At 38.4% G+C, this 26664-nt stretch overlaps 1 protein-coding gene across 2 annotated transcripts; it reads right to left on the bottom strand.

Moving 5' to 3' along the window:
- Positions 1 to 1037: 1037 nt before the first annotated feature.
- On the bottom strand, positions 1038 to 26664 carry LOC124156147 (glutamate receptor-interacting protein 2). 2 transcript variants are annotated; one of them, XM_046530509.1, is made up of 14 exons: positions 26358 to 26664; positions 19557 to 19655; positions 18786 to 18948; positions 17760 to 17913; positions 14806 to 15041; positions 13647 to 13849; positions 11877 to 12077; positions 10222 to 10363; positions 7442 to 7647; positions 5526 to 5645; positions 4909 to 5148; positions 3692 to 3909; positions 3061 to 3342; positions 1038 to 1278 (listed from the first exon to the last, which is right to left on the bottom strand). In XM_046530509.1, the coding sequence occupies exons 1-14, from the start codon at positions 26419 to 26421 to the stop codon at positions 1177 to 1179; spliced, it is 2430 nt and encodes an 809-aa protein (XP_046386465.1). In that variant the 5' UTR covers positions 26422 to 26664; the 3' UTR covers positions 1038 to 1176. The 2 variants fall into 2 exon arrangements, with proteins under 2 accessions (XP_046386465.1, XP_046386456.1); XM_046530500.1 differs by having other exon boundaries at positions 26346 to 26663.

The raw sequence follows: 26664 nt of genomic DNA, 5'->3' as shown, positions 1-26664 counted from the left end.
GTTTTCTTGGATATTACACTATTACTATTAGATCATAAATTGTACCTGAAGATGGTGATAATTCATCGAAACCAGGTTGCGCTATGTAAAAAAGAAGCGGTAAAAGTAATAGTTTAATATCCAAGAAAACTTAACATTAAGCTTACCTTGCCTTTTGGTTTTTATGAAAAAACTTGGAATTCATTTAATGCACATTATTTTCTTGGGCCAATGGGCCCTCAAGCATTCAATAATCTCCAAGCTCGATTTCGATTATTTCCAGAGCAAGGTGTGCGATCTCAAAAACAAGTGACTGCAGGAATCTTCTTTCCACTACATGATGTGGTGGCCATTTTTGCAGACTGAAATTAACTCTTGTGAATAAAATGCTAGGCACTTTCAACTACTATAACTGTTAAATTTGAGAACAACCAGTCTAGTAATTTAAGCATCGCTTAAAGCGTAACTTAAATTACTAAACAGAAATCTTTGATTGATGTCCAATCCAGAAGAATATGTATTACACTTGGAATTGCTTCACAACACTTAAATTACTTGACTGACATTTTTGATCGATGTCTGATTCTGTGGAATATTTTTCACTTGGAATTGGGCAGCATACCATCATACCATGTTGCACTTATGAATTGTGCACTCCCCAACTTGAATTGGCTAATTTAAGAACTCCTGCTGGTTAATTATCACCTCTAAGGAACAACTGTGTCCCAAGCTTACAATATCAAGAGATGAACAACATTTGGACTGAAAACTTTAAGTTTTCCTATGGGAGAAAATGTTATTCCACCAAACTCTTAGGTGAATGGCGACTTTCCTTGCCAATAGATGCACTTTCTAGGTAGGCAAGGGTATCACTTCTCACAGATTTATGCTTAGTTTATATGCTCATTTAACTCCAACTTGCCCTCTCCTGGTCTTATGCAGAGGGTCGGAAGGGTTGGAGAGATTGAAAGGAGAAATGTTCCATGATACATTTATAGTTAACTAATTGATACGTAACTCCCAAATACACTTTCCTCACAAAATGATGATGCAAAATAATTAGCAAAACATTAAATTTATTGCACGTCACTCACTCAAGATAATTTCCACAAGATGTAAACCCTTAAAACTAGAATTAGGGAAGGAAAAAGGAGCCATAGGTAACAATGAGAACACACACAAACAAGCACAGTATGGCTACAAGGATCTCACTATAGTCAAGTCTATTTTATCACCAGCTGAAGCAATAAGAGGCACTGTCAAACAGCAGTCAAACGCGTACGTCATGGTGTCATTTACCTGTGTAACAATAGACAGAAAATCCATAATCAATGCATTTCAAATACAATATAGTGGGCACCAAATAAATTCAGATTTTTATATATCACCATGTTTTCTAAAAAAGTAGAAAGAGCAACAAAAAATAAGGAATGACCTTAGTTCATAATTTCAACGTCCATCACCACCCTTGTCCTCAAAATGGAATGTAACATAAAAGGAGTCCAAAATGAAGCACTCTGATCATAAAAAGAAGTGTTCTCTGTAAATCCAAGAATTGTGGTTGAAATTCAAAACTGTGAAACAATATGATATGAGTGGGTATGTAACCCTCGTGATCATATACTCAGTGGTTCAACCTGAAGGTCGGTTTGGTTGGGTGAAGTGGGTTGGTGTTTGTTCGTTCGCCTTGTCCACCTAAATTTCATTACAAGATCCAAAAAATCGTTGATATAATTTTAACCAAAAATTAATTAGGTCCACAAATCTTACAATTTTGTCAAGAAAATTCATTTATGTATAAAATCTTTATTACAACTGTAGAAATACCTATACTAGGGCTCTTCCAAGCAGGTTGAATACATAGAATAATTAAGTTGCAGACATATTACTAGAGGTAAATCCATTTCAATTGTGGAATTTATGGAACTGTTTAACATGCATTATTCCAACCATCTCCTGATTCTCACACAATTACCATCAACGTTCCTCATTATTTTCCTCTTTACATCAGCCTTGGTATTCAGAATGAAAAATTCACTAGGGGGATTGGAAAATGAGAATATGTTGGTGCGTGTGTTGTTGTATTGCCTGGTCCAGAAATTATGATTCTCGACTCGACTTGATACTCGTGAGAAGTTTTCAACTCGACTCGAGATCTAAAAGTACTACTCGCACATCCCTAATAAATATTGTTTCCAAGTTGTACAGAAGAGATAATTACAGAGAAGAATTTATTTTATAACATAAGCATAAGAAGTGAAAATGTAGCTTCAACATATTCTATATATCCTATTGCAAAACAACCTGATCTCTGGTATTCTTTGGGTAAACCAATTTAAAGCAGGAGGCACTGATAGGATTAAAAGAGGGTAAACCTAAGATGATTCCCAGTACATACATACATACTTTGAAGGTCTATTTTGAAATTTAAGGTAAAGGAGTTATTTCTTAACTCAAAATTCCTAGGTATAACCAGCTGGATTACTGTCTGCATATAACTTCACTTGTCAGAATATCAATCACATTTTTTTAGCTGGATGCTTAGCCAATCAATCTTCAAACGCATCAAATGTTACAATTATTAAGCAGATGCTACATATTTTTAAATTCAAGATGTTGCGATACAAACATAAGTTGGCTTTACTATTTACAAGAAGGGCTAAGGTGCATAACTTGGAAACAATGGGTGAGGCTGGTAGGGCACACTCAACTGTATCATTAATGAGCAAGGCCTAAATTTTTATGAGGAGGAGGATATTAGAGGGTGTCTGGATGTACTCATAATGACAGTGATTAAAAAACTTTGTTTACTGCAGCTTACACTCGGTCCATCATGAATATTTAATCATCATAGATGAGGGTGGTAGTGATTCATTTAGGAAGTTATTTTCCCAAAAATTTCTGAGTGATTGTGAAACTCCTAACCGTCCCAGTAGTCACTATACAGCCTTTTTTATGTACTATTCAAGCTAGAATCCCAGAATATAATGAAAAATCTGGCTTCAGAAAAATTTCAGAAACCTATCCAATTCATAAATGAGACACAACTTTCATCCAACATTTTATGACTTTCAAGCTCACCTGTATTATTCGGTCATATGGTAGAAGGGCACCGATGTCTGCAGGCCCACCCTTGCGAATGCGGTTGACATACACCCCTCGCTCATAGAGGCCATCTGATACACTGAAACCAAAGTCTTCATAGATGTCATCCTTGTAGAGGGTAAGACGCAGAGTCTCTGTCCTCGATGGTTGTGGGATGTTGGACCCTCCCCTTGCACTTTCCCCAATCGAGCGAGACAGCGAACTGTGGTTGAGCGATGACTGCTGATCTGAGTCGTAAGACACTGGGTGGTTCATCACCTGAGTGAGCACGAGAGAAAAGCAAACTTAACAAGGTAACAGGATTTAGTTCTCATTCAACCCAAAAGTTGTCTTGGATAGGTGAAAATATGGCTCATCTCAGACTAACCCTCAGGCATATAAATTTCACATTCTCAGAGAAGTCAGTTCCTTTACATGTTTCATGCCGCACTCATGTGTTTTTATTTGGCATTTGACATTACTTTGGCAATTATTATCGCAAAAAATTGGGACCAAAATGGTAATTAGAAAAAAATAAATTTCAGAAAACAGTAAAGAAAAGTCAGAACATTACAATGACAAAGATTTAATAAAGGAAGTAGAATTATATTTAGAGAGTAACACTAACATTGCCCAAAGAAATTTGGCTGCTAGAATTTTGGTTCAGATGGTTGCCAACAAGTGGTGGTGACTGATGTCCATTCGTGGAGCGAAAAGTGCAGATTTCAACGGAAGGTTCAGCATGGCACTCATTTGGCAGGCCCTCGTCAAACTCGGAACCACCACCACCACCATGTGATGCAGGGGAAGCTTCGTCTCCCACTGAGAGGAGATCAAGGAGAGGAGCTGCAGGAAAAGGAGGAAGCAAGTAAGCTTGGCTTGAATAGCAATAATATATAGTGAAAGTTCATAGTTAATAATATATTTCCCCTATGAAAAAGAAATTTTGAGCAACTTAAATTTTTGCTAATATAATTTTAAATTCTATAATTGGCTCTATATATAATTTATACATATATTTTCATATTGAGTTTTATGTATTTTATAATGCAAAAGAAGTAAATCTAGTTCTAACGATAGTTCTCTTTAAAGACAGTTTCCTCTACCTTGAACCAACAACCTTAGCACTCTTAGATCAGCACCTCAACCAATAGGCTGATCACCTGTAAATGGTGGGAGGGAGAGGGGAATCACAACAATTGATAGGCTGATTTTAAATAATTAAGAACAATGAAACAAGGAGGAGTTCCACCTAATAACTACCAAATCACCATTTTTATTTGCCTTCTGCACCAAATAAAAAATACGGCATTCAAATTGGTGAGTCAACTTTTGTAGCCTCCCCTTGTGAAGTAGTGAAAAACATCCTATTTTTGTGTGCAAAGCTCACGGGACAGCCACTGGGTCAGGGGCTGAAATGCTGTCCAAGTTTCCACAACCAACTTGGCCAAAATCGTTAGAGCTGATAGTATTTGAGGGAGATTTTTGACCTGCTTGTAAACTGTCATAATTTTTGTCCTCCTTGTTAAAGGTGGGCCCTGATTGGCAGACTTGCAGGTTATGATTTTTCCTGTTTTCTGGATTCTCCCTCGACAATGTCAGCCATGAGGACAATGGTTGAGTTGGTCATCAAGACACCAGCTGCATTTTGACTTCCAACCAAGAGGAAGTCCTGAGAGCTATTCACACACACTATCCGCTGGGAAAACATCCAATGATTCATGCAATTTTTGTTAAATTTCCACTGAACAGAGGATAATGGAAAACAAGAAAGTTCCAAAAGAATCTTGCCAACTCAATTTGAATCCTTAGATTGTACAAAAAAGCTGTGTGAATGAAGCTTACTTCTTTGGCCAGCATCAACCACTGGTGATGTTGGCAAGTTGTCTCTCGCCATTGCAGACAACGCTGTTGGAGGATCACATCGCAAGGACAATGGTCGAGCAACATGCAAGATGACCGGATCACTGGCAGCTCGCAAAAGGGTGACCGCCTCAGACAATGGCCTCCCAATCAAAGACTCTCCCCCAACGGCTAAGAGACGGTCTCCTATTCCCAGGGTTGCAGTGCGCTGCGCAGGCCCTCCTGGAGAACATAGTGCATGAGTATGGTCAATACTTATGCTTGTATTTTTACAACTAATTATATGAGTATGTTTTTAGTTGATCGATTTATTGTCATTCTTGGGAGCTATTGTACACATCAAAGCAGTCAAGCAACATTAATAAGTCAAATTATGAAGCAATAATAGAATTAAGAATTAGCACCATAATATCAAATTTTATCTTTTATCTTATCAAATTTTTTCTATACTACACAGATTTTTTCTATGAGATTGGTGAGGAGCTAAATATGTACGATTTTAATGGACAACCCTCAAGATAAATTGAATCACATTCAATTGACTCAGAAAAAATTGCAAATTCATTAGGGAGAAATTACAGTACTCTCTTCATACTTGCCTTCAACCAGTCCAGATATGGTAACATACTCAAGAGGATCTTCAGTGCCCGATAAGGTGATTCCCAAGGGGCCTCCATCCGTTGGAACTTGAACCATATAAACTTCCATTTCTTCATCGCCTGAAAGATCAGAAATCATGTCAGTTAGAATACGGTAAAATGTGCAGGTTAAAGCGAATATTTTTTTTTCTTTTTCTTGTTAACAGTAGAGCTTGCTCATAAAAAAATCTGAAGAGGCTAAAGAGGGCACATCGGTTAAACGTGACCAATTTTTAAGGATAGGGACATGGAACATTAGATTGCTTTGTAACTGCGGATAGCTAGAGAACTTTAAGGTAGAAATGCAAAGAATGAACCTCAGTGTACATAGATAGGGATCAGCTATATGAAGTGGCCTCAAGGAGGAGAATAGAGGGGTAGAGGATGTCGAATGATACAGACAGGGTCTCTAAATGATAATGACGGAATGGGACAATGCTTAGAAAGATTGATAGGATCTATGTGAAAATCTACCTACTTTTTAAAGAAAGGATAGTAATGGTGAAGGTAGAGACTAGACCCATAGCTACTGTAGTGGAGCAGCTGGTTTACATGCATGCATCTGAAGACAAAGAAGTAGTGGACATCTACCAAGATATAATGGATGTAATCAAGCTGGTAAAAGAGGTAATGAAAAACTTATAATTCTAGGTGATTGGAATGTTGTGGTTTGCGAAGGTCAAGACGGTATGATGACTGGAAAATAATCAAAATGACAGAGGTTAAGGATACTTAAATTCTGAACTGAACACAGGCTAGTGTTTGCCAGCATATTATTCAAAAATCCCATAAGAACAAGATAAATGTGGAAATGTATGGAGACCTAAGAAGATTCCACATTGACTACATTCTAGAGAAACAAAAATTCAGGAACCAGGTGAAGGACTGCAAAAGCTACCCCAGGGCACATATTGACAGTAACAACAACTTAATTATGACGAAATTCCTACTAAATTATAAAAAAATTGAAGAAAGTATGTAGTGGAAAACATTTAGCAGGTTGGAAAATTGAAGGAGGCTCATCATCAACAGGCACATGAAGAAGCTGTGGAAACAAAATAGGATAGGAGGATATGACCTACAAGTCAGTGAAAGAGAGCTGGAAAAAATTAGAAATGCACCACAGTCATCAGATGAAGAAGTTTTTGGTAGAGGAAAAGTCATTTAGAAACCATGGATCACAAAGGAAGTCACTGTCCCCTCGAAGAAAGAAGAAATCACAAAAAAGCAAAAACAAAACAGGAAGGATAGAATTAGCTACTAGAGGAAAGAAACAAGATATGTCATAAAACGAGGAAGGCTACAGACACATGGATGAAGGATATGTGTGAGAGGACCTAAAGAACAACCTTATGCATGGAAAAGTTAAGGCTGCCTATGTGATAGTGAGGAACCATTTCAAGGAAAGGGACATAAGATGTAATACTTAAAGGGATAAAAATGGAAGTGATGAACTTGAGCCATCCCTTCATGTCCTAAGGAAACTCAAAGGTTGCCAATTTTCAGATATGTCAAAATACTTGGGCAGCCAATGGAAATCATGGTTAATCCAAGGATCCTAATTACACAACTGGTAGAGCATATGACCAGACATTGGAAGGTTCTGGGCTGAAGCCCCACTCACCATTCATTTTTACCATCTAATTTCGGGGTATTACAATTGTCCTCTTTACAGTTGTCTGTGTCCAAGCTGTGTTATGGGTTCCTATCCCTTTATTTCTGTCAATTTGTATTTACATATTTAATTTGTGCAACTTGTGCTTATGAAATGGTGGTTGGAGGGGAAGGAGAAGTTTGGGAAAGTTCTCAACTGTACAGAGAGGTGGGATGGGAGCAATTTCAAGTGAGCAACACTCATTTAGGGATTAGGATCTCACCAACAAACGGTAGGAGAGGGAATGCACTGGCAGCGTCATTGACAGCAGAATCTTTGGATGGCATACAGTCACCGTCATCATCATCACCCCCTTCCGCCATCAAGGGAGGGCTGTCTTGGGACTCGCCAATCCAACAAATGGGCTCCATCGTGGGGGACACTCTCCACTTGGGTCCACTCTCACCCCCACCACGCTCCACCATTAGGCTGTAATCATAGATGCAGATTTGCAACACTTCTGGCAAGAAGGAAGGTATAGGTTATAGATATAGGTTATATAAATGTATATCTTATACAAAATAATGAAGTATGGCAAACTCAGGGCTACCCTCGATAAATTAAATTTTTACATCACACAATTCAACAAAAGGTACCAGCAAACTTTCTTTATTCCATTAGTTAAATCCAGATACTACTGTAACTCACTACTAGTAAGAATGTGTAAGGAATAAAACAATGTATTTACCTCACGTAAATTTCATAATGAAAATGCATGTGTTATGATGACTTATTGTGAATTATACATTGCTTGCATGTGAATGTAATATTTTGTTTGGAAGAATTATTGAAGTAATTGAAAATGAGTGTGTATTTATATTTTTGTAATGCTTTTTTTTAAGGACGAGTCCGTTCTTAATTTTTTTTTGGTTCTTGGTACAGGTTCGGTTCTCCCCTATCAGTTCTCAGTTCTCGATACTCGGTTCCAACGATGAACTCTTATTATCTAAATTAATGGCAAATTTAAATGAACAACCGCAAGGAGTGAATGAAAATAATTTCACTAAAGATGTAAATAAGCAGGAAAGCTCAGTAAAAAAAAACTTAAGGTCATCTCCATAATTCTATCGCCAAGTAAAAAACTTTAAATACCACGCTGCTGTTCAAGAATGTTTAATCGACCAATATTTCACATAGCATCAGGCAGCCACTGGGTCTTCCTCCAATTTTTTATTTTATTTACATTTTTACCCAATCTGGGTCTAATCCATTCTTTTCTTGACACAAATATTGCCTGCAGCACTGAACAGGGATTCACGGGAAACATTAGTGGTCGATGTTGATTTTGAGGGGCATGCAAAATATGCTTGGAGCACAGTTTACATACAACACAGATCGTTAGCATAGCAACAGGATCAATAGTGAAACTCCCCCAACTTCAGATGACATCATCAATTAATTTGTAGTAACTTTTGAGTCAGTTCAAAATATATTCATTATTCTGTGATGAAGGGTAAATTCTTACTTTAATAGACAACTTATTCGCATGCCTCACTGCTCAACATGCCGTGACACTATGGATGAATTGAACAACCTCAGCTTAGCTTGCGCAGTAGATACGTCTGCCACGTGGATGCCGCTGTGCACACACCTATAAGACCGCTTTCAGACAAAATGATTATGTGCCGGCCACCGTTCACGGCACGGCACACAGCATTGCATGAAGTTGGCTTGTCTGAAAGCTGCCTGAATTTCACGTGAACGGCGGCCAGCAAAAAGTTGTTTCATTTAAAAGCGGCCTCAATGTAGCATTTCATGCCGTAGACAGCACATCAACGGGCTGGATTGAAATGTGTGCTGTGGATGGCAGCCCGCTTAAGTCAGCTCGTTTGAAAGCATCCTAAGCGGCCACAGCTATGGAAATGTTACAATTTTGTGAGAGCGATAAATGAACCCTTAAATGTGCTTGCTAGCAAGCAACTCTCAAAAGAAAAAGATGTTGGGTGCCATGAGATCAGAAAGTAAAATATGCGTGTTTTAAATATTTTTTTCACTGCTGGTCAAAGCAAATCAAATAATTATGATTATGAATTACTTTTGGAGTTATTATAAGGACGACCAATTTTTAGAACTACAATGAGTTGAAATATATTCAAAACTTTCATAAAAAATTTCTATCTGATGATTAAAAAAAAGTCACAGTGATTACAGAAGCAAAGACGAACTCTTGCAAACGTTAACAAAAAAATGTGGATGTACTGAACACTACATTGTCATTTAGCCACACACTGCGGCTGCTCAGGTGTGAGGCGGCCTTCATTGCCATCTGGTGACATCGTTAAATTGTAACGATTGCAACAAAAAAAGTAGATTGAACATATAAGAGAGTTTTAAAGAATTGCCAATAATGCTCCCTAACAAATACGGAACCGACCCATCTCTACTTTTTTTAGAAATAATACTTTTTTGTTTTTGGAAATAATTATTGTAATTGGTATTCAATTGTTATTGGTGTTGTATTTTGTATATTGTGCAGGCATAGGCAGATTTAGGGGGTGGGCATGGGGCTTAAAAAATAGCCCCGTAGCCCCCCCAGATGCTAAAAAAATAGACAAGATTTTTAATATGATTATAAATATGCTTGTCTTATTTTTTTGTATAACGGAACCCCAATCATTTAATTCAATATTAATACATAACATCATATCAAAATAAAGAGAATATTTTGTACAGTAATTGTTGTATTTTGTTTTTAATCTCAAATATGAGAAGACCTGTCAGACCCTTGTGCCCAGAAAAAAATCCTGGATTCGCTCCTGTATAAAGGTATAGTAATTGGTAATCAATGATTAGTTAAAGTGGTTTCCCTTAGTTCATTGGAAAAAAATAAAAATAAGTAAATAAAATGAAGTGCGAAAAATCCACAGAGAAAAAATTTTTCGCACAATTGTGCATTGCGGGTGACTCCCGTAAAAGTTATCACCGTGGCTAGTCTCGGTATACTTAAAATTCATTAAATAAAATGAAAGTTAGCAAGGCAAATGCAAATCTGAACACCCATACCGCTCATTGCTGGCCCGTATAGGTGCACCTCCGAGCGATTGGAAGCTTCCCTGTTGCCACGGAGGGCCAATGCTCTCGCACTGCTCAGATGCCCTGTCATTAGCCGTTTGGAGAAATTCTTCAAGCTGCAAAATTTCTCCTCCTGAAAAATTAAATTTGTATTTGCTATCTCTATCCATCATAAAAAAAACATCTTTCGTCGGAGAAATCACAGTGTTAACATAATAACCTCCAAATTTCACCTATGAAAAATCATTGGCTATTCATCCTGGACCACTTATTCAGCTTCAATATAGGTAGGTAACTACATGATAAGGGAACTGAATCTACTACTCTTTACTAGTGATTGGTCAAAAGTTATATTCTGGTTACATTTCCTTCATTTCTCTTCAGAGAAAACACCACAGTTCAGGAAACAGCAAGTAAAGAGATGTGTGTCTATGATGGAATCACTTTCCATAAGCAATAATAACATATCTTATAAAAAAATGAAGCAAACCCTCAATTTAAGAAAAAAAAGTAATGGAAAGAAAAAAAAAAGTTCTGAAAGTAATGATAAAGCCTCAAATACATAAATAAATATAACTCAGTTGAAATTATTCCTTTACCCATATGAAATGCATCATGTATCTACAGCTATAATGATTTAAGACAATTTTCTTCTCATTGCTAGCAGAACCATTGAGCATAGTTTCTACAATCGTTATGATAAAATTTAATTTTTCACCTTTGGAAGTGCATGAAACTCCATTTCAATTCTAAGCCTACAATGAAGGTATTTAGTCATGCATAAGAAACTGTAAGGAAAAGCTCCACTGCTTTGAACAGTACAAAATTAATAGCAGTAGACAGTTGTTCTCAGCTTAGCAAAATTTTCTATTGAAATTTCTTAAATATGTAGTAAATAGGAATGTCAAAACATTTTTCCTAATGATGTCCTTCTCCCATACCTTTCTCTTCACTTAATCTTCCATCACTATCCTTCCAACCCCAATTGACCAAATGTACTTAAGATAATGCATTTTCTATAACTATACCAGGTAATGTTGCACCGCGATAAAACCAATCAAGTGAAGCTACATCAGAGAAGTTTTTTTCTTTTCAACATGTAGCAATTTCATGCCACATTCACATTCAAGTCATGCTACAAACTATTCATCTTGGCCATGCAATGAAATTGTAGTTCCTCATTCACTTGACCTGAAAATTGATGAATAGGTTGCCTGACTCATCAGGCTAGGGGAGGTTTTAGGCGCAAGTGATACTTCGGAGTGTGGGGGTATTGCATACCCATCAGGGTAAGCAGGAGAAGCGGGGGGCCTTCCTCCAGAAAAATTTTAAGAATAATGGTTCAAAATGGCGAGTTTCACGGCTTTCTGAGGGATATTAGATTAATGCTAACACCTTGCTATAAGTAATACTGATCCAATAAAGTAAAATGGATTAAACTTATTTCTCTGAGCTCTGGGGGGGGTTTTATCCCCCAAAACTCCCCCCTCACTGCGCCACTGTCACTCATAACTACTGCAGTATCCTTTGGAGTATGCTTGAACACAAATTAGTTCTGTCTTTCAGTTTAATTTATTGTTGCTCTGCCTGTGGCATTTTCTAGTTCACAAGAAGATAATGACTGGTAAACATAAGTACATAGGTACCTCTCTGAGAGCCATTCTCGCTGCGGGGGTGAGCAGGTGAGACCCTTGGCCTGCGCCTGTGCCCCCACCCTCCACCCCTTGCTGATTCCACGGCCCACACAAGGCTGCTGCTGTTACTGCTGCTCCCTGTGCTGCCCACCTCGCCCGGGCGACACTCTCCACCCTCCTCCTCCCCCCTCGAGGCTGGACAGCGACGGCCAGCTGCAAAGAGCAACACAGCCGTTCGAATAGAGCTCATTTGTCTATAAAAAACATGTATAACAATGGCAGAGCTCAAGGGCACAACACACAGACACTAAGAATAATTGAAAGGATTTCGGTATTGCATTCATAAGCTTAAAAATCATGTTCCTGTCTCAGGGAAAGCAGGGCAGGACAACATTTCCCTAAAGTTTCATGCAGTATGTTGAGTATATTCAGGGGCAGTCTGGGGTGATTGGGAGACCTCGGCTGGGGCTAATGACTTTTGATGCTATTCTGGCTCTTACAAACTGGATAAAATTTAAAAATAAAACTTTGTACGAAAAAATACTGTGAACAGTGAGAACTTCACAGCTTAAACAATTTAATTAAGTGTTATGATTATATGTATTGTCTATTTATTGAATTCGTTCATATGCCATATAGGTACCAGAGGCAGATCTAGGTTTGGACCAAAGGAGGAGGGTGGGCTTGCGGGGTAGTATGTGGAAGTAGATGACCACCATAAAACTTTTACTAACAAAACGACCTAATATATATGTGCACATAGTGTCTTTCTTTATCAAAGAATTAGCATTAAACCACCATTTTTTGAGTCCTGAAAATCCCAAATTTCCAATATCCCTGAACCCTATTCAGCAGGAGGAATTCCCCAGACCCCTGGTTTGCCTCGCCTCCCCCATCTCCTTTGTACATACCTACTATCGCCGCAAAAAAGGAAGAATGCTGAACTTTGAGCACTTGTATGAAATCCTGCCGAAGCTCCATAGGGTCGTGTCAATTATCGTTTTACTCATTGTTTATTCTACTACAACAATGAATCATTAAAAATTGTTTAAATGTAAACGTTTAGCTTCTACAGTCGAAAGAGTGAAGAAGAACAAGCAAAAAAAACAATGAAAACGGTCGTCTTCTTCATCTTTTCACGGGCAAAATATTTGATTGGTGCATTTCATTGTATTTTTTATAGAGAGAACAACATCTTCGCATAATAAAGAGTTTTTAAAATTAAATTTTACCCAATCCTTGATTTTTAAAATGGCCGAAAGGTAGATTTCAATTTCCAAGGTTTAGAAGAGTGCATGAATATCAAAGTTACGTATGCTATATGCGGAAAATATTTCCAATCTTTCCATGTACTGAAATGTTTATTTTGTTTCTCTTACTTAAAATATACCACGAAAACGAAAATCGCCCTGCAGAAATGCACGCCATCCAAATGACGAGTTTTGTTTTTGTGCGTTATTTTTAAGAATAGGACTAACTGCGAAGTCAAACGACAACTGCATAAAATCAAGATTGATGGACTCCTTGGGCCTGAGGTTATGCTGTGCAAAATCAAAAAACTGCGTAAAATCAAGAAAAGATGTAAAATTGAAGTTTTACCATTGCAATTCCCTATGCTTTCTGGTGGGACTTTAGTGTTGCTGCTTAAAATCAAGACCTGATGTGAAATCAAAGTTTTACTATAATTTTAAATGCACTCATGTTCAGGATAGATGCAATACACCACAATTGCTCGAGTACATGCTTAGCAATGCAAATAAAAAGTGAAACAGTGTCCCCCACCTCCATTCCGGCTTCCTCCAAAGTCACTGCCGCAGTGACTACTGCCATGCGTGCGCTGGTCCATTTGGGAGAGAGGAAGGACTTCCATGTGCAGCACCCAAGAGGAGCTAGGGAGCAGGGAGGCATCCCGCCCTGCCCTCCCCCCTCGGTAGCACACCTCGCCAATTGACAGCAGCACATCTCCAGGGTGAAGGGCACCACATCTGCAAGAAAGGGGATCTTCAAAGTTGGAAAAAAATAGACCAAAACACTCCTGTAATCCACTCAAACACACATGTATGTACCCTAAAACACAGTCCACCATTAACCTCAAGTTAACAAGCACTTCCTTTGAAGAAAGAACCGTGGTCAAATAGTAGCTAATCACCATGAATTAAATTAATCTTCACTAGAGTATGCTTCCAACTCAATGTGTGCTAAGTTTGTCCCTCTATATTTATGAGTATGAAAGAAGCACATTCCACACAGTTGAAATTGGTCATCATGATCCCTCAACCCTCGTTCACTACACCTTAACCAGGATCTAAACTAGGGTCTTAACTAAATTAAAGGGTCTTAGTGTAGTCATCAGCAGAAAAGGTTAACTTCTCTTTAATCTAGCTAATAGGAAGGAAGATGATATTGTTCATTGGTAGCCCTAAAAACTGTCAGGTCCTATAAAATTATATTTACGTCTGAGCTATGTCTGATGGAATGATTCACATTCAGTGCAGGTCATTATAAGCCAGTAAAACAATGCCAGACCTTATTACAACCAAAGTCAACCCCCTGGTCTCTTTTCCAGATCTTCTATTCCAATACTTTTTAACATTCCCAACGTAAGTTCTGGAAAAACCTAGGCTACAGGTGTGCACTTCATTTAAAGCCATAGAGGCATGGAAAAAAGTAGTGATAAAAACTGTACTATAATTTTAACTTTATACTGAAAAAAGGTACATAAAAATTAACAAGAAGATAGATTTGCAGCTCATGGCTACGGTATATGCAAGAGTACAATGGATGGAGGGGTTGCCAATTCTCTCAAGAATGAAAGAAGAAAATCTCCCTCAAGCATGAAAGAGTTGGGGCTATGGAGATAAGGAGGGACGGGGATAGAGGGCAGATATGAAGAGAGAGCTGAATGTGCAAGTGCTTTTTCCCTGCCACTGCCTGTACAAACCTCTCTGCAATGCTGGCCGGACGCACTGCTTCAACTAGGGCGGCAGGCCGGGGTTGCATGAGCTCGGTTCCAACCCTCTCCTCTGGCAGCATTGCAAGTGACAGCCCCAGCTCCTCTCCTGGGTGGTCCATCTGCAGTTCAACCAGGAAGGGCCCTCGCGTCTTGCTCAGACCCTGTCGTACCACCACATCATACTCGATCACCAGCAGAGTGCAGCACTCTTCCAAGCAACAGGGCTACAGCAATGGGGACAGAAAAAAAGGGTCAATTACATCTCCATTCAGAAATAACCAACCTGAAAGCACGTTACATTAGTAATACATGTATGCACATGTATATTCTACGAATGCAATTTACTTACGACTATGAATGTGACATAATGTGCTCTGTTAAGAGATGAATGCAGTGCATAGGCTTTATATATTTTTAACTATCATTAAAATCAATGAAAGGACACTCATTTTCTAATCCCACAAATCAGAAGGGTAACTATGATCAACAAAATTTCTCAACTTATTCAGGGTGTTAATCCTTTATATTTAGTTGTAAATAATAATAAAAAATATTAGTGTGAATCACCTTGCAAAAGCTCTGTAAATTGTTTTTCTGGGGACATTAAAAAATTACTCGTAAACCAGGGTAAGAGAACTCTTGAGGCTAAATTAGTATAGCTTCATACTGCTGTTATTACTTTCTTGCTGAAAAATGAGAGCCCCATAGTAAACAAAGGGAGAGAGAGTCCGGACCAAGAGACCAAATGGGCTCTGACCTTCTTCAGAGTATTCCTTCAACAAGGCCTTGCCCCCATGCTCTCAGACTGCAGGTCTGCCTGACTTGTTGCATACTGTCTATGATCACAGAAAGAGGCTTTATAGCCGACATGATATCCTCAGTACCAGCCATATTCATGGTTTCCAGGAGAACAGGAGTCACCTTTACCAGCAAAGGGGCTGACGGCATTTGTCAACATTGTTACATAAATTGCAGTTACTCCACTGTTCAACGGCATCTTATATAAGCAAAACTTAAATGCCACCAGCCACCCCAGCTTCAAAACAAACAGCATAAACAGTCGAGATTTCAGTCTGCCCAAATTTATAATGACAGTCCGCTAGATTTTTGGGACCTCACCAGCACTGGATGGATCCAGGATAGGAACAAGGGGATGCTAGGTGGTGGGCCTGTGGGTAAGTTCCCAGCAGTCATAAAATAACCACTTTATCTAGAGAAAACTGGATACCCAAGGGGGGGAGGGGGGGAGAGGAGAGCTATAGCCCTCTCTGTATCACTGTATCCACCACTGGACCTCTCACCATTTTTGCATTTTTGGCAACGAGAAGACATCCGGAAGTGATGCCAATGGAAGAATTTGTTTGTGGCCTCCACATAATGTGCAGTACCTACGTTTCATTTAGCACCATATATTTTCTCTTACCAACATTTAAAGCTTATAGTCCTTGTTTAAAGCTCCTTAAGAAAAAATTTTATTTTTTAAAATGCATTCTTGAAAATAGCAAATATGATAGTCTTATATAAATATAATTAAAAAATTGGTAATTAATTGCTCTTATGTTTTCTGAGTTTCCTCAGAATTATTACATGTCTGAAGACGACAGTTAAGCCGGCATCTTCAAGTCAAAAGTGGAGTTTAATGACAAATGGGCCTGTGTATGTATGCTGAAGTGGTGGAAGAAGTTGTAATTTTTAAGTTCCGCCACTTCGACATATGAATACAGGCCCTTTTTGCATCAATATTCAATTCTGACCAGGAGATGATGGCAAAATTGCCATCATCAGGCATGTAACAACAAAGTGGAAACCCGGAAACATGAGAGCATCTACTACTCATTGCAAATGCCTTCACAAGTCGTTAATAAGTTACCCATCGACGCTAATCTAAGCCGACGGGAATTAGAAAAGATATATACAAGATATATCTCCCAGGTTAAAAAATTCCCTCCCAGCAAACAAGCCATACAAACAACATTAGGTAACTGTTCACTTATTACTCATGTAATAAAATTTCTTCTAAACTTTTCTACAATGCTGTAATTTGTATCTTGATTGATTAAATTGTAAGAAAGAGTTTTTTTGTAATATTGCAGATATGATTATTCTAGTGCACTAGCTGTCGTTTAGTAATGACGTTCAAATGTCTTACAGACATTCTCACGAATCTAAATCATCTGTAATCCTATACCTGGGATTACATAAGTTAAATAAGAAAAAATTTTTTTTGCAAAATTCAACATGATATTGAGAAGATACCATTAAATTAAAAAAGAAGAACTTTGTGCTTCCACATTAATATTTATTCACGACCATAGTTTCAACGTTAGACGTCATCATCGGGTGAACTCTACAGAGGTCCATCACAACCTTTTATACCAGGCTAGGAGGGGTAGGGAGGAAGGTAATTAGGTTAAACGGATTGGTCAACAGAGAAAAGGGAGGGGAAAAAAAAAACTTGGTCATATGGTATGAAAGAAGTTAGGGGGAGGAGGCTCCCTTAGGGAGGGCATGGCAGGTGGAGGGGGGATGGTTCAGGTGAGAGAGAGGCTGAAGAGTTCGTCATGTCATTAGCCCAGGAATTTAGGAGTGGGAGGCTTAAAAGAGGGGAGTGGGAGTCATACAAAAATTCGTTTACAATGTTGTCATTGGAACGTACGTGTTGCAAAATTTCCATTTGTTCCAAAGCGTCTAATCTAGGTCTTTTAGGTTCATAATGAAGCACTTCAAAAACAAAATCACTTTGATGATTGTTATCTAACAAATGTATAGCAAATTGTGAAGTAGTCTTTTTATTTCTCTGGCAGGCTTGATGTTCTTTCACCCGCTCTTTATAGAAGAAGAGAAGATACCATTTATAGAGAAGATACCATTGGAAGAGCAACACTTTCTATAGTAAATAGCAATTGAACAAAAATTGAAGGATTGAAACAATTGATTCCTACCGTGGTCTCACCACTGCATTCTAGGTCGTCTCTTTCCCAGCAGACACAGTGGTTATGGCGTGAGAGGAGAGTTTGAGCCTCAGCGAGAGTAACATGCTCCGTCGAGTGTCCATCAACAGCAAGAAGACGATCACCAGCTCGAATAGAACCCACCCTGCAAAAGTGATTCAAATAACACAGAAATACTGTGAGCCAAAGTGTGAAGTTGAGTTACATAGATGGGCGTGTATAATGAAAAATTGAATTCGTACAGTGAATACCTTGCATGCCCGTACATAATTTCCCCTTGAATACTATGACGCATGTACACATGCAGTTGGATAAATGTCTCAAAATCAAAGCACATATATTGGTAGTACGTTTGCTTGTGACTGTCTGTCAGAAACAGGGATTTAATAGTTCGCACAGTGCCTCAGTAGGTAAAATGCAGCTCCCAAAAATGCACCTTTCTCAAAAGGTCAGCAATGATGAATGAGTATGTATTCATTTACATAAAATAAATCAATATTCAGGGAAAGGGGGTGGAGAAATATAACTTTCTGATGTGCGATTGAGATGATGACACCACATCAAAGAAATATTTTTAAAAAGAAGTTTTTCAGCAGGTCGTAACACGTATGTTTTTGCAGTCATAATAGCTGTAATATTTTTCCTAAAGGTAGACACTTGAATGTTAACATTATTGGTAATAATTTTTTGATCACTCACTCCTTAGTGGTAAGACCTTAATGCTAATTAGCATGGACTTGTTGCCCCTGCATCCATGTAAACATATCCCTATCAAGGGGTAAGAGAGTAAGGAGGATTGAATAAAGAACGCTAAGGTGCCTATGGTCAGGAGAAATGTTATGGCTATTGTGACTGCAAAAGAAATACTTCTTAAAAACCACCTTCTTGTGCCTCTCTCTGACTCATAAGTCATAATTAATCATTTACTTTAATTAATAAACAAAGCTAGAGCACAAAAAGAGATTTCAAATAATTCATCACCAAAAATAACAACGAAAATAGTGGACAAGGACTCACCTGTGTACAGGACCGTTGGGGCGAACGTGGGATATGATGAGGGGACGTGAAAAAGTAGAGTTGTCAGTGCAGGCACCACCACACAAAGTGATTCCCAAACTGCCATCAGTGTCTCTTTTAACAGCTACCTGAATCAACCTCTTACTGATTTGGATGCCAGGGTCTGCAAAGAAAGCACACACATGCGAACAATGTTAACATAACACATGTATCCATAAGCAGCGCAGAACATACATACATTGAATATTTGTATTCAATCTCACGTTAAAGACCAAATAATCATTAAAATTTGTCATTGACTGCATGTATGTCCATGGAGAAATTTAGTAAATAAAAATACCTATCTTACCCCAAAGCTTTACTGTCTCATAAATGGCTGTTTATTTTCCCTGAATAAATATGCACTTATTTTCAAGAAGTGAGATGCCAACTGCTGAGGTTCAGCAAAAAAAAATTTACATTACCACAAATTTACGCAGTCACTTGTCTCTAATTCACACTACATACATGTCCAAATTAGAGAATTCCAGCTATCTAGCATTTCTCTGGTCCAAAATTTGCAGGATTACCAAATAAAGAACACCGTGCATAATTCCAGCACCAGAGAGAATCTTAGGGTCACAAGTCGTGAAAGAGAGGTAGCACACTGTCTGGGAAGTTTAATTCTACATCAATTAGGCAAATCAATTGGCAAAATCCAACTGCATTTATAAATAGCGACCATTGGTGGCTCTCCAATTTAGCATACACTCGAGTTTAAGTGGCCCTCACCTTCCTCCGTATTCCCTCGGCAGCCACAGCCCTCATTCACCTCCTCTTCCTCTGGTGCATCTTCCTCCATTGATGAAGACTTCTGGGGGCAGAGAACACCTGACCATAGGAACAAAGAGAAACCATTAGCTGATCCCTGCAAAATGCATCCTCAATCCAGTGCCATTAAGGGGGTGCTTCACTCCCCCTTGGCCAATCTTTTATTGCAACTCATTACTTTTTTTAAATCCACACAATTATCTCCTAATTTTCGGACTATGAACATCTTTAATGTAAAAAAAATTGAACCAGTAATTTTCACAGGTAAAAGTTATATGTATATGCAAATATTCGAGATAGAGGTTAATGTTGAACATTTTATACATATTCTATGAGCCGTGACAAATTCAAGGTGATATTATAGGTTTTAGGTAAGAATAGTTATTAAAAAGGCAAAGAAGTAAATATGACCACTCAATGAGGGAGTTATATATCATCTTCAGAAATGATAATCAATACCTACAATTTCAGCAGGCTCCAAAAGAGGAATGATGGCACTGTCCTCTGGGAGGGCCTGTCTGGTTTAACCTTGTGTCGCCATCCAACATGCTTGAAACCAACCTCTTCAACCTTACCACAGAATTATCACGTGCCCTGAACTTTTTCAGTGCTACATGGATAAGCAAATTAATGGATACAGGCAATATTTTGTGGAAATTCCAACGTTAAACATGGTAAATGAAACAGCTTCATACTTTCCACATAGGTTTTTAAGTACCTGATAGATTTCAATGACTAAGCATCATTTTTAGGGCTCAAGATAGCTTTCCACTTGAAAATTACACTTAGTTGATCAGGGTACTTAAAAATTGTGTGGAAAGCATGTACGTACCATGTTCTCTCATTTACCATGTTCAGAGTAGTAAGAATTTATACATTTGAAATCTAGTTTTCCATGTAAAATGTAACATCTCCGGTGCTTATATTTCAATGATTCAAATACATTTTTGGCTCTTTTCCCCGACTGTATAGAAATTATGTATAATATTAAAAAAATTAACAATGTTTCCAAGGTCCAAGGATTTTTTACCTACTCCCTCCAGATCCTCTGTCATGCAGCTCAACAGCTAAGAGCTTCAGCATCATACTTGTTATTGTATTAATTTTTATAGCTGAAACTTCACTTCACCAGTTTAAACAACTTTTCATTTTGAATACCAGAAAAACTGATTTTAAAATGAAGCTGAAGGAAACATGCAGAGATTTGTAAATTGAGATATAATTTAATGTGGCCTTTTATGACGATACCCCAGTAAATTAATCATGCCATCAGTCTGGTGAGATCAAGGGAATTGTATTCCTTGAGTGAGTCTCTCCGTTTTGTTTGCTTGCCTTTCTAATAACTTTGGGCTGTCTCCTGGTAGATTGATAGAAAAATTGATTCTCATTTCTTTTTCATAGGAAATGGGTTCCGACAAATTCCCACATCTTCCCATTGGTAACTTACTTAATGATATCATGAGATACTTACCTTTAATGAAAACATGACACTTAATGAAATTATCTCTTCCCAACCTATTCAAACACAACCAATGATTCAAAGTGATGCCTATCGTAGTGAGATCCATATTCCCTTATGTACCGTATTCCTCCGAATATAGTCCCCCCCTTTACTTTTACCACAGGCATTTTTGGAAAAAATGGGGGACTATATTCAGACATATACGGTAATCTTTTTAAAACTCCATCCCCTTGTGAGCAATACAGGATAAAAAAGTCCATGACTTGTAGACGATCCAGCCTGTGGGGTAAAAAACTCTAAAGCCAAAAGAATTTTGATTCCACAGACACCTTCATGCACAGATCCCTTTCATCTAAGGGCCCAAAGAAAAGAGCAGGTATGGGTCATGAGGCCAAGTGGCAAAATGAATAAAGCTGGTAAAATAAATAAGACTGTCTCTGCGCAGATCAAGAACTAAAGGAAGGATATTAAGGACACACAGAAAAATCACCTCAGGGAACAAGAGGAACCAGCTTGGGATAGGGAGAAATGCAGGGCAGCAGTGTAAAAAATCATTGTACATATTGCAATATATGAATGGGTTGTAAATTATGTACTTCTAATCAGTGGCGGCGCGTGCGTATACGCATGTTAGCAAGTGCACACCCAAAGATGAATAAATTATAAAAGAAAACTATTCCTTTGCAACGAGAAGGATAAAAGTACTGTCTGCATATGCAAGAAACATGAGCCTCCGAACGCTACGGCTATCTCCTTTTCGAATTCACCACTCTACAAGTGTGCGATCCCGTGGCATCATGCCGGGCGCATTTTCGGTCTGTGCGATCGCTTGAGGGTGCTCTGGCGGGACGAGGTAAGCGGGGGGGTATGTGCTGTTCAAATGGGTGATGGGAGCAGGCTCAAAACGATGCGAGTGCGCACGCGCATATTTTTGGTGACTGACTAGCAGGTAGTGTAGTGGTGTAGCTGCCACCTACACTACCTGCGCCCAGGATCCTAGTCCGTCTACAGAGCCATCTGTATGGCTGTTTTCTACACTACTTCCTCATAGGGTGTAAGGAAAAGAGAATGAATTTCACCTACCGTCACTTGTAAAGGTGTGTTGAGAATAATTATTTTCATGCATGCTAATATTATTTCTGTTCATGCAATTTTAAGGGTAGAATGTACCAGTGATATGTTTTGCTTGCTATGTATTCTATTACGACGAAATATGATGCTCATGGATTAGGATTAACATAATATAATTAAATCATCCTATATATCTGCTCTAATGCACACCCTAGATAAATTACCACCAGCAGCCACTGCTTCTAATTCAAATTTAATCTCAGATAACAATACAATGGTGCTATGAACAACAGCTGTAATAAAATAGGCCAATGCCACCTATATAACATGAATATAATAGGATTACTTTATGAATTACTGTGAATACAAATCTTATATCAGGCATACAAATCCTTGATAAGTATGTAGGAGTCAATAACTTTGCCAACCAATAACACTGGTGCAAAGGAGACCGCTCTAAGCAGCTATCATTGGACCTGCTCCACCCCTTTTGCAGAGGTTTCTGTGTGGGGCAGGACATGGTTGCAGGCAAGGGTGCAAAATGGTCCCAATTGTCTCAACTATGTATTACAGATGTGCAAAGAGGCAAGCTTAACAGATAGCGGTGACATTTAACTCTTGACTATGGCCTAACTATCTTTACTGCTCCTACTCCAATGATCTGTTTTCAAGTAATACTACAAGACCTAAGCATAGTATATATTTGGCCATTGGTGTATTCATAAAATAATATCTGTGCAGTCATATTTCACCAAGGATCTACTTTTCATAAGAAACTTCTCAACTTCATCATAATGCACACTTAAGTAAACATATTTCCTGTGGCTAAAAATTTGCAGGGTCACGTTCAGCTGCTGATAAAGGTTTGGACCAAAGACATGAGAGTGCTAATCAGGGGTCTGGAATAGCCCCAGATCGAAAGGCCCCCTAAAATTTCTTCTATCTGCTATAGGTTTTGACCCAATATCCACCACTGGTACTCATCCATCCTGGCGGGTTAGTACTTCCCCTGGAATTAAGTGGCAGTTTAATGATAGGAGTAAAAGGACACCAACTCAACTGACATCATGCCGCTATCATAGTCAGGGACGGTCTGGCCAGGTCAGCTGGTTGGCGATCACCAAGGGCTGCGAACTTAGGGGGCCCCCATAATGCTCCATACATCGCGTGAAGCGACCGGCATGTGCTGGGGCTGTGGTCACTTCTCTTTTCTCTTTCCCTCTCTTCTCCCACGCTTAGGCAAAATACAACGACGAGTTGGTGTGAATCTACCCCGTTAGGTGAGACCACAGAGGCAACTGCAAGTGTGACCATGTATATATGTATCACTACATATATATTTTAGTCTGTAATCAGAATATATTGGGGACTACTACGCATCATGTGACATGCCATTTTTCCCTCGGCCACTCTTCCCTAAGTCTCCAGTTCCCCAGTGTAACCCGATATACACATGTGTTTCTTTGTAGTTGATACCTCCATTCCTTCATCGAGAAAAGATATCAGATCACAATGTACGGGTATAGTTGTGCATCTCACTTGATTGAGTCTTTGACGAAGGGGTATCATTAACTGTGGGACTCGGTGCCGATTTTCATTCCCTGGAGAAAGCGATAACATCCTGGCAAACCAGTGTTGCCATATTTCTGCTATGTGACAGCTTCCTCACACAGATTGCAAAATTCTAGTGCATGGGTTCAGTGAATGCTGGTTTAGTTAGTGAGAGAGTTTCATCCTCTTTAAAGTCTTATAATGAAACGTGTTTACCAAAGCTGTGTGCAGAAAAGAAATGACCAGAAGAAAAAACTCTTTTATGTTAATATCTTCTCAAATAACTTGAGTGCCTGGCTGGACAATGAACAGTGGTCCGATTCACAAAACAGTGAGAGTTTAGATACACATTCAGGTACGCTGAAATATTCGTATTTTCATTTCAATAGTTTAAAAAATACTGCCCTGTTATGCACTTCAAATTACATTGTCGTACGGTTCTTTATTCTCTCTGTAATAACTTTTTTTGTTTTGTACATATATTTTGATTTTTTGTGCTTTTAGTTTCTGCTTTCAATGTATTGTGCCAAATGCAAACACAGAAAAGAAACGATCTACTACCGCAAAACCTGCAGTGATATGCCTGATAATAGAGGCGGATCTAGGCATGGACCAAAGGGGTGAGGGGGGGCAAACAGGGGGTCCGGGAAATTCCCCCTGCCGAAGGGGGGTTTGGGGATCCACATAATTTAGGATTTTCAAGACCCGAAAATGGTGGTTTTTGGCTAATTCTTTGATAAAGAAAGACACTGCTGTGCGCATATAGTAGGTCGTTTTGTTAGTAAAAGTTTTATGGTGGTCATCTACTTCTACATACTACGCCACAGGCCCTTTGACACAAGCCTAAATCATCTCTATATATCAGGCACATGAACAAATTCAGTAAATAGATAATATAGCCTTAAAACATAATTAAATTTTATTAGCTGTGAAGTTCTCACTTTTCATAGCATTTTTTCTTACGAAATTTTATTTTTTAAATTGTATCCAGTTTTATAAGTGCCAGATTAGCATCAAAATTCAATTCTGGGCATGCAATTTCCTAAAATTTTCCAGAGGGCGGGAGGGGGCAAAATCCTCCGGTGAGGGGGGGGGGCCTATCATGAGCCCCAACTGAGGGTCCCCAATCACCCCAGACCATAGTGTAACAACAAATATGCTGATTGATCAGTGATCTCTGTAGTGAAGTTGTTGGTGAGTGCAAAGTTGTCGTGTCAAAAGTTCTGCCATTAGCCTCCAGGAAGTGGTGCACAAACAAGCTGCCCCATTTGCTTTTTGTACCTGGCAGCATTAACTATCATTTCCTTGAAAGCCAACAACATTCAGAGGAAGAATATGCCTTGGTAGTTCAACGGGAAGAACCCCTCGCATAAATTCAGGAGACCTAGCTGGGGTTGCATCATGGCCAATGCAAATTATATTTTTCTATTGTGGAATTGTCGTGTTTTAAGAGCATTTGCAGATGATCCTTAAATTAGGTACATCAACAGCTAGTCTGCAGTTGTTCCTTGAATAAAAGGTCTTCATTTACTGATTGAATACAAAATTTCCCAAATGTGGCAAAAGTTGCAGCTTATCACTAAGAAAAGAAAAGTAGCCAAATATATACTTCAAAAGTAAATAAGTTTTACAACATCGCTCAATGTCATTTTAACCAACTTTGGATTTCTATGCACCATTTGCGAATTGTACTAAAAATTGAGTCAAGAAATACACTTAAGAATGAATATAAACTGTAAATAATAAGCTTATTATAAGGAGACCTACTGTTAGTAAAAGCATTACTGTTATAAGTACTTTTGGAAATCTAAGGAGGCGGCTCAGATAAGGACTAGAAAATGGATCTTGTTCAAATAAGTCCTACTGAAACCTTGGTGAAAACGACCTCACTCTTAAGAGCTTTCAAACAAATAGCTAGTTGTTGTAAATTTGAAGAGAAAGTGGCATGGAACAACCCAATATTAATACAAAGAAATCATATGAATCAAATTGCAGCAAAATAGTAATTAAAAGCCAACCTAGAAGCTCATTGAAAAATAATGAAATCGAATATGGTAGGTTAATACAGGGAATATGGATAAGTAGATCGAAATTAAGTTTCCTGAAGAGCAAAACTACAATATTACACGTTTTAAGCACGAATGCCATCTTCCTACACCTAGTTATACTATCTGCATGGAACAAAACGGAGTACCTCACTCCGTGTTTAAGGAATGCACACTTCCTCATAATCCTTCTTAACCTGGGGTAACGACCCCAATTTGCAAGTGAATTACCCCAAACGATAAGAGTTGAGGGCGTTTATCAGTTCAAGTGAATGAAACAAAAAATCGGCTTACCCCTAGTGTAATTTTGAATGTATATAATTAAACAGGGAAAAATTTATGAGATAACCATATTAAAAGTCAACCTAATATGGTTTCTAATGGCGTATTGATCCCCAAAACATTATCAAAGGGAATGTTAAGAAGTTACCTGAAAATACAACGCAAAAGTTTCACAATGAATATTTATTTCTGGAAAGATACAGCTTCAAGATATTATTGACACGCATCATTCACAAGCGGGTTATTCAGTACATAAGGTTAGTTGCGATGGTTAGTTCGTTCCAATGCAAATTAGTAAAATACGAAACGATGTTTTTATATAAGAACGATTAAACCTACGAGAGATATTACGGGCGTGGCAAAGTTGATCTCCTTTGGCCATCGGAGAGGAATGAAGACCAAGAGCAGCAAACATCGCACTACACCATTAATAAGTTCATATACTTTGAGATGGGTTGATTTCAGTCACTTATTTTAATCAACAGACATTTTGCCCACCGTCTACAAATCCTTATGCAAGTAAATAACAGCTTTCACCCTCAAACAAGTAATCTTCTTTTGTTCTAAATTAAACCTCCCCATCCCTGTACCACAGCTCGAATAAAATCAACCATGGATAACTCGCTAAAAGCTGGCCCCAAATCCCTAATGATTATTT

Source organism: Ischnura elegans, chromosome 1 (assembly GCF_921293095.1).
Source record: "Ischnura elegans chromosome 1, ioIscEleg1.1, whole genome shotgun sequence".
NCBI classification, from domain to species: domain Eukaryota; kingdom Metazoa; phylum Arthropoda; class Insecta; order Odonata; family Coenagrionidae; genus Ischnura; species Ischnura elegans.
This window is presented reverse-complemented; position numbering and strand designations above follow the sequence as displayed.

Excerpts from the sequence above, each read along its gene's own strand:
- LOC124156147 (XM_046530500.1), bottom strand. The coding sequence starts at position 26,421 with ATGTTTGCTGCTCTTGGTCTTCATTCCTCTCCGATGGCCAAAGGAGAT. Across the intron at positions 5,646-7,441 it reads CCCTCTCCTACCGTTTGTTG|GCGATGAAGAAATGGAAGTT; the intron begins GTGAGATCCTAA and ends CTGATCTTTCAG. Across the intron at positions 3,910-4,908 it reads GGTTGATGCTGGCCAAAGAA|CTCCTCTCCTTGATCTCCTC; the intron begins GTAAGCTTCATT and ends CTTTTCCTGCAG.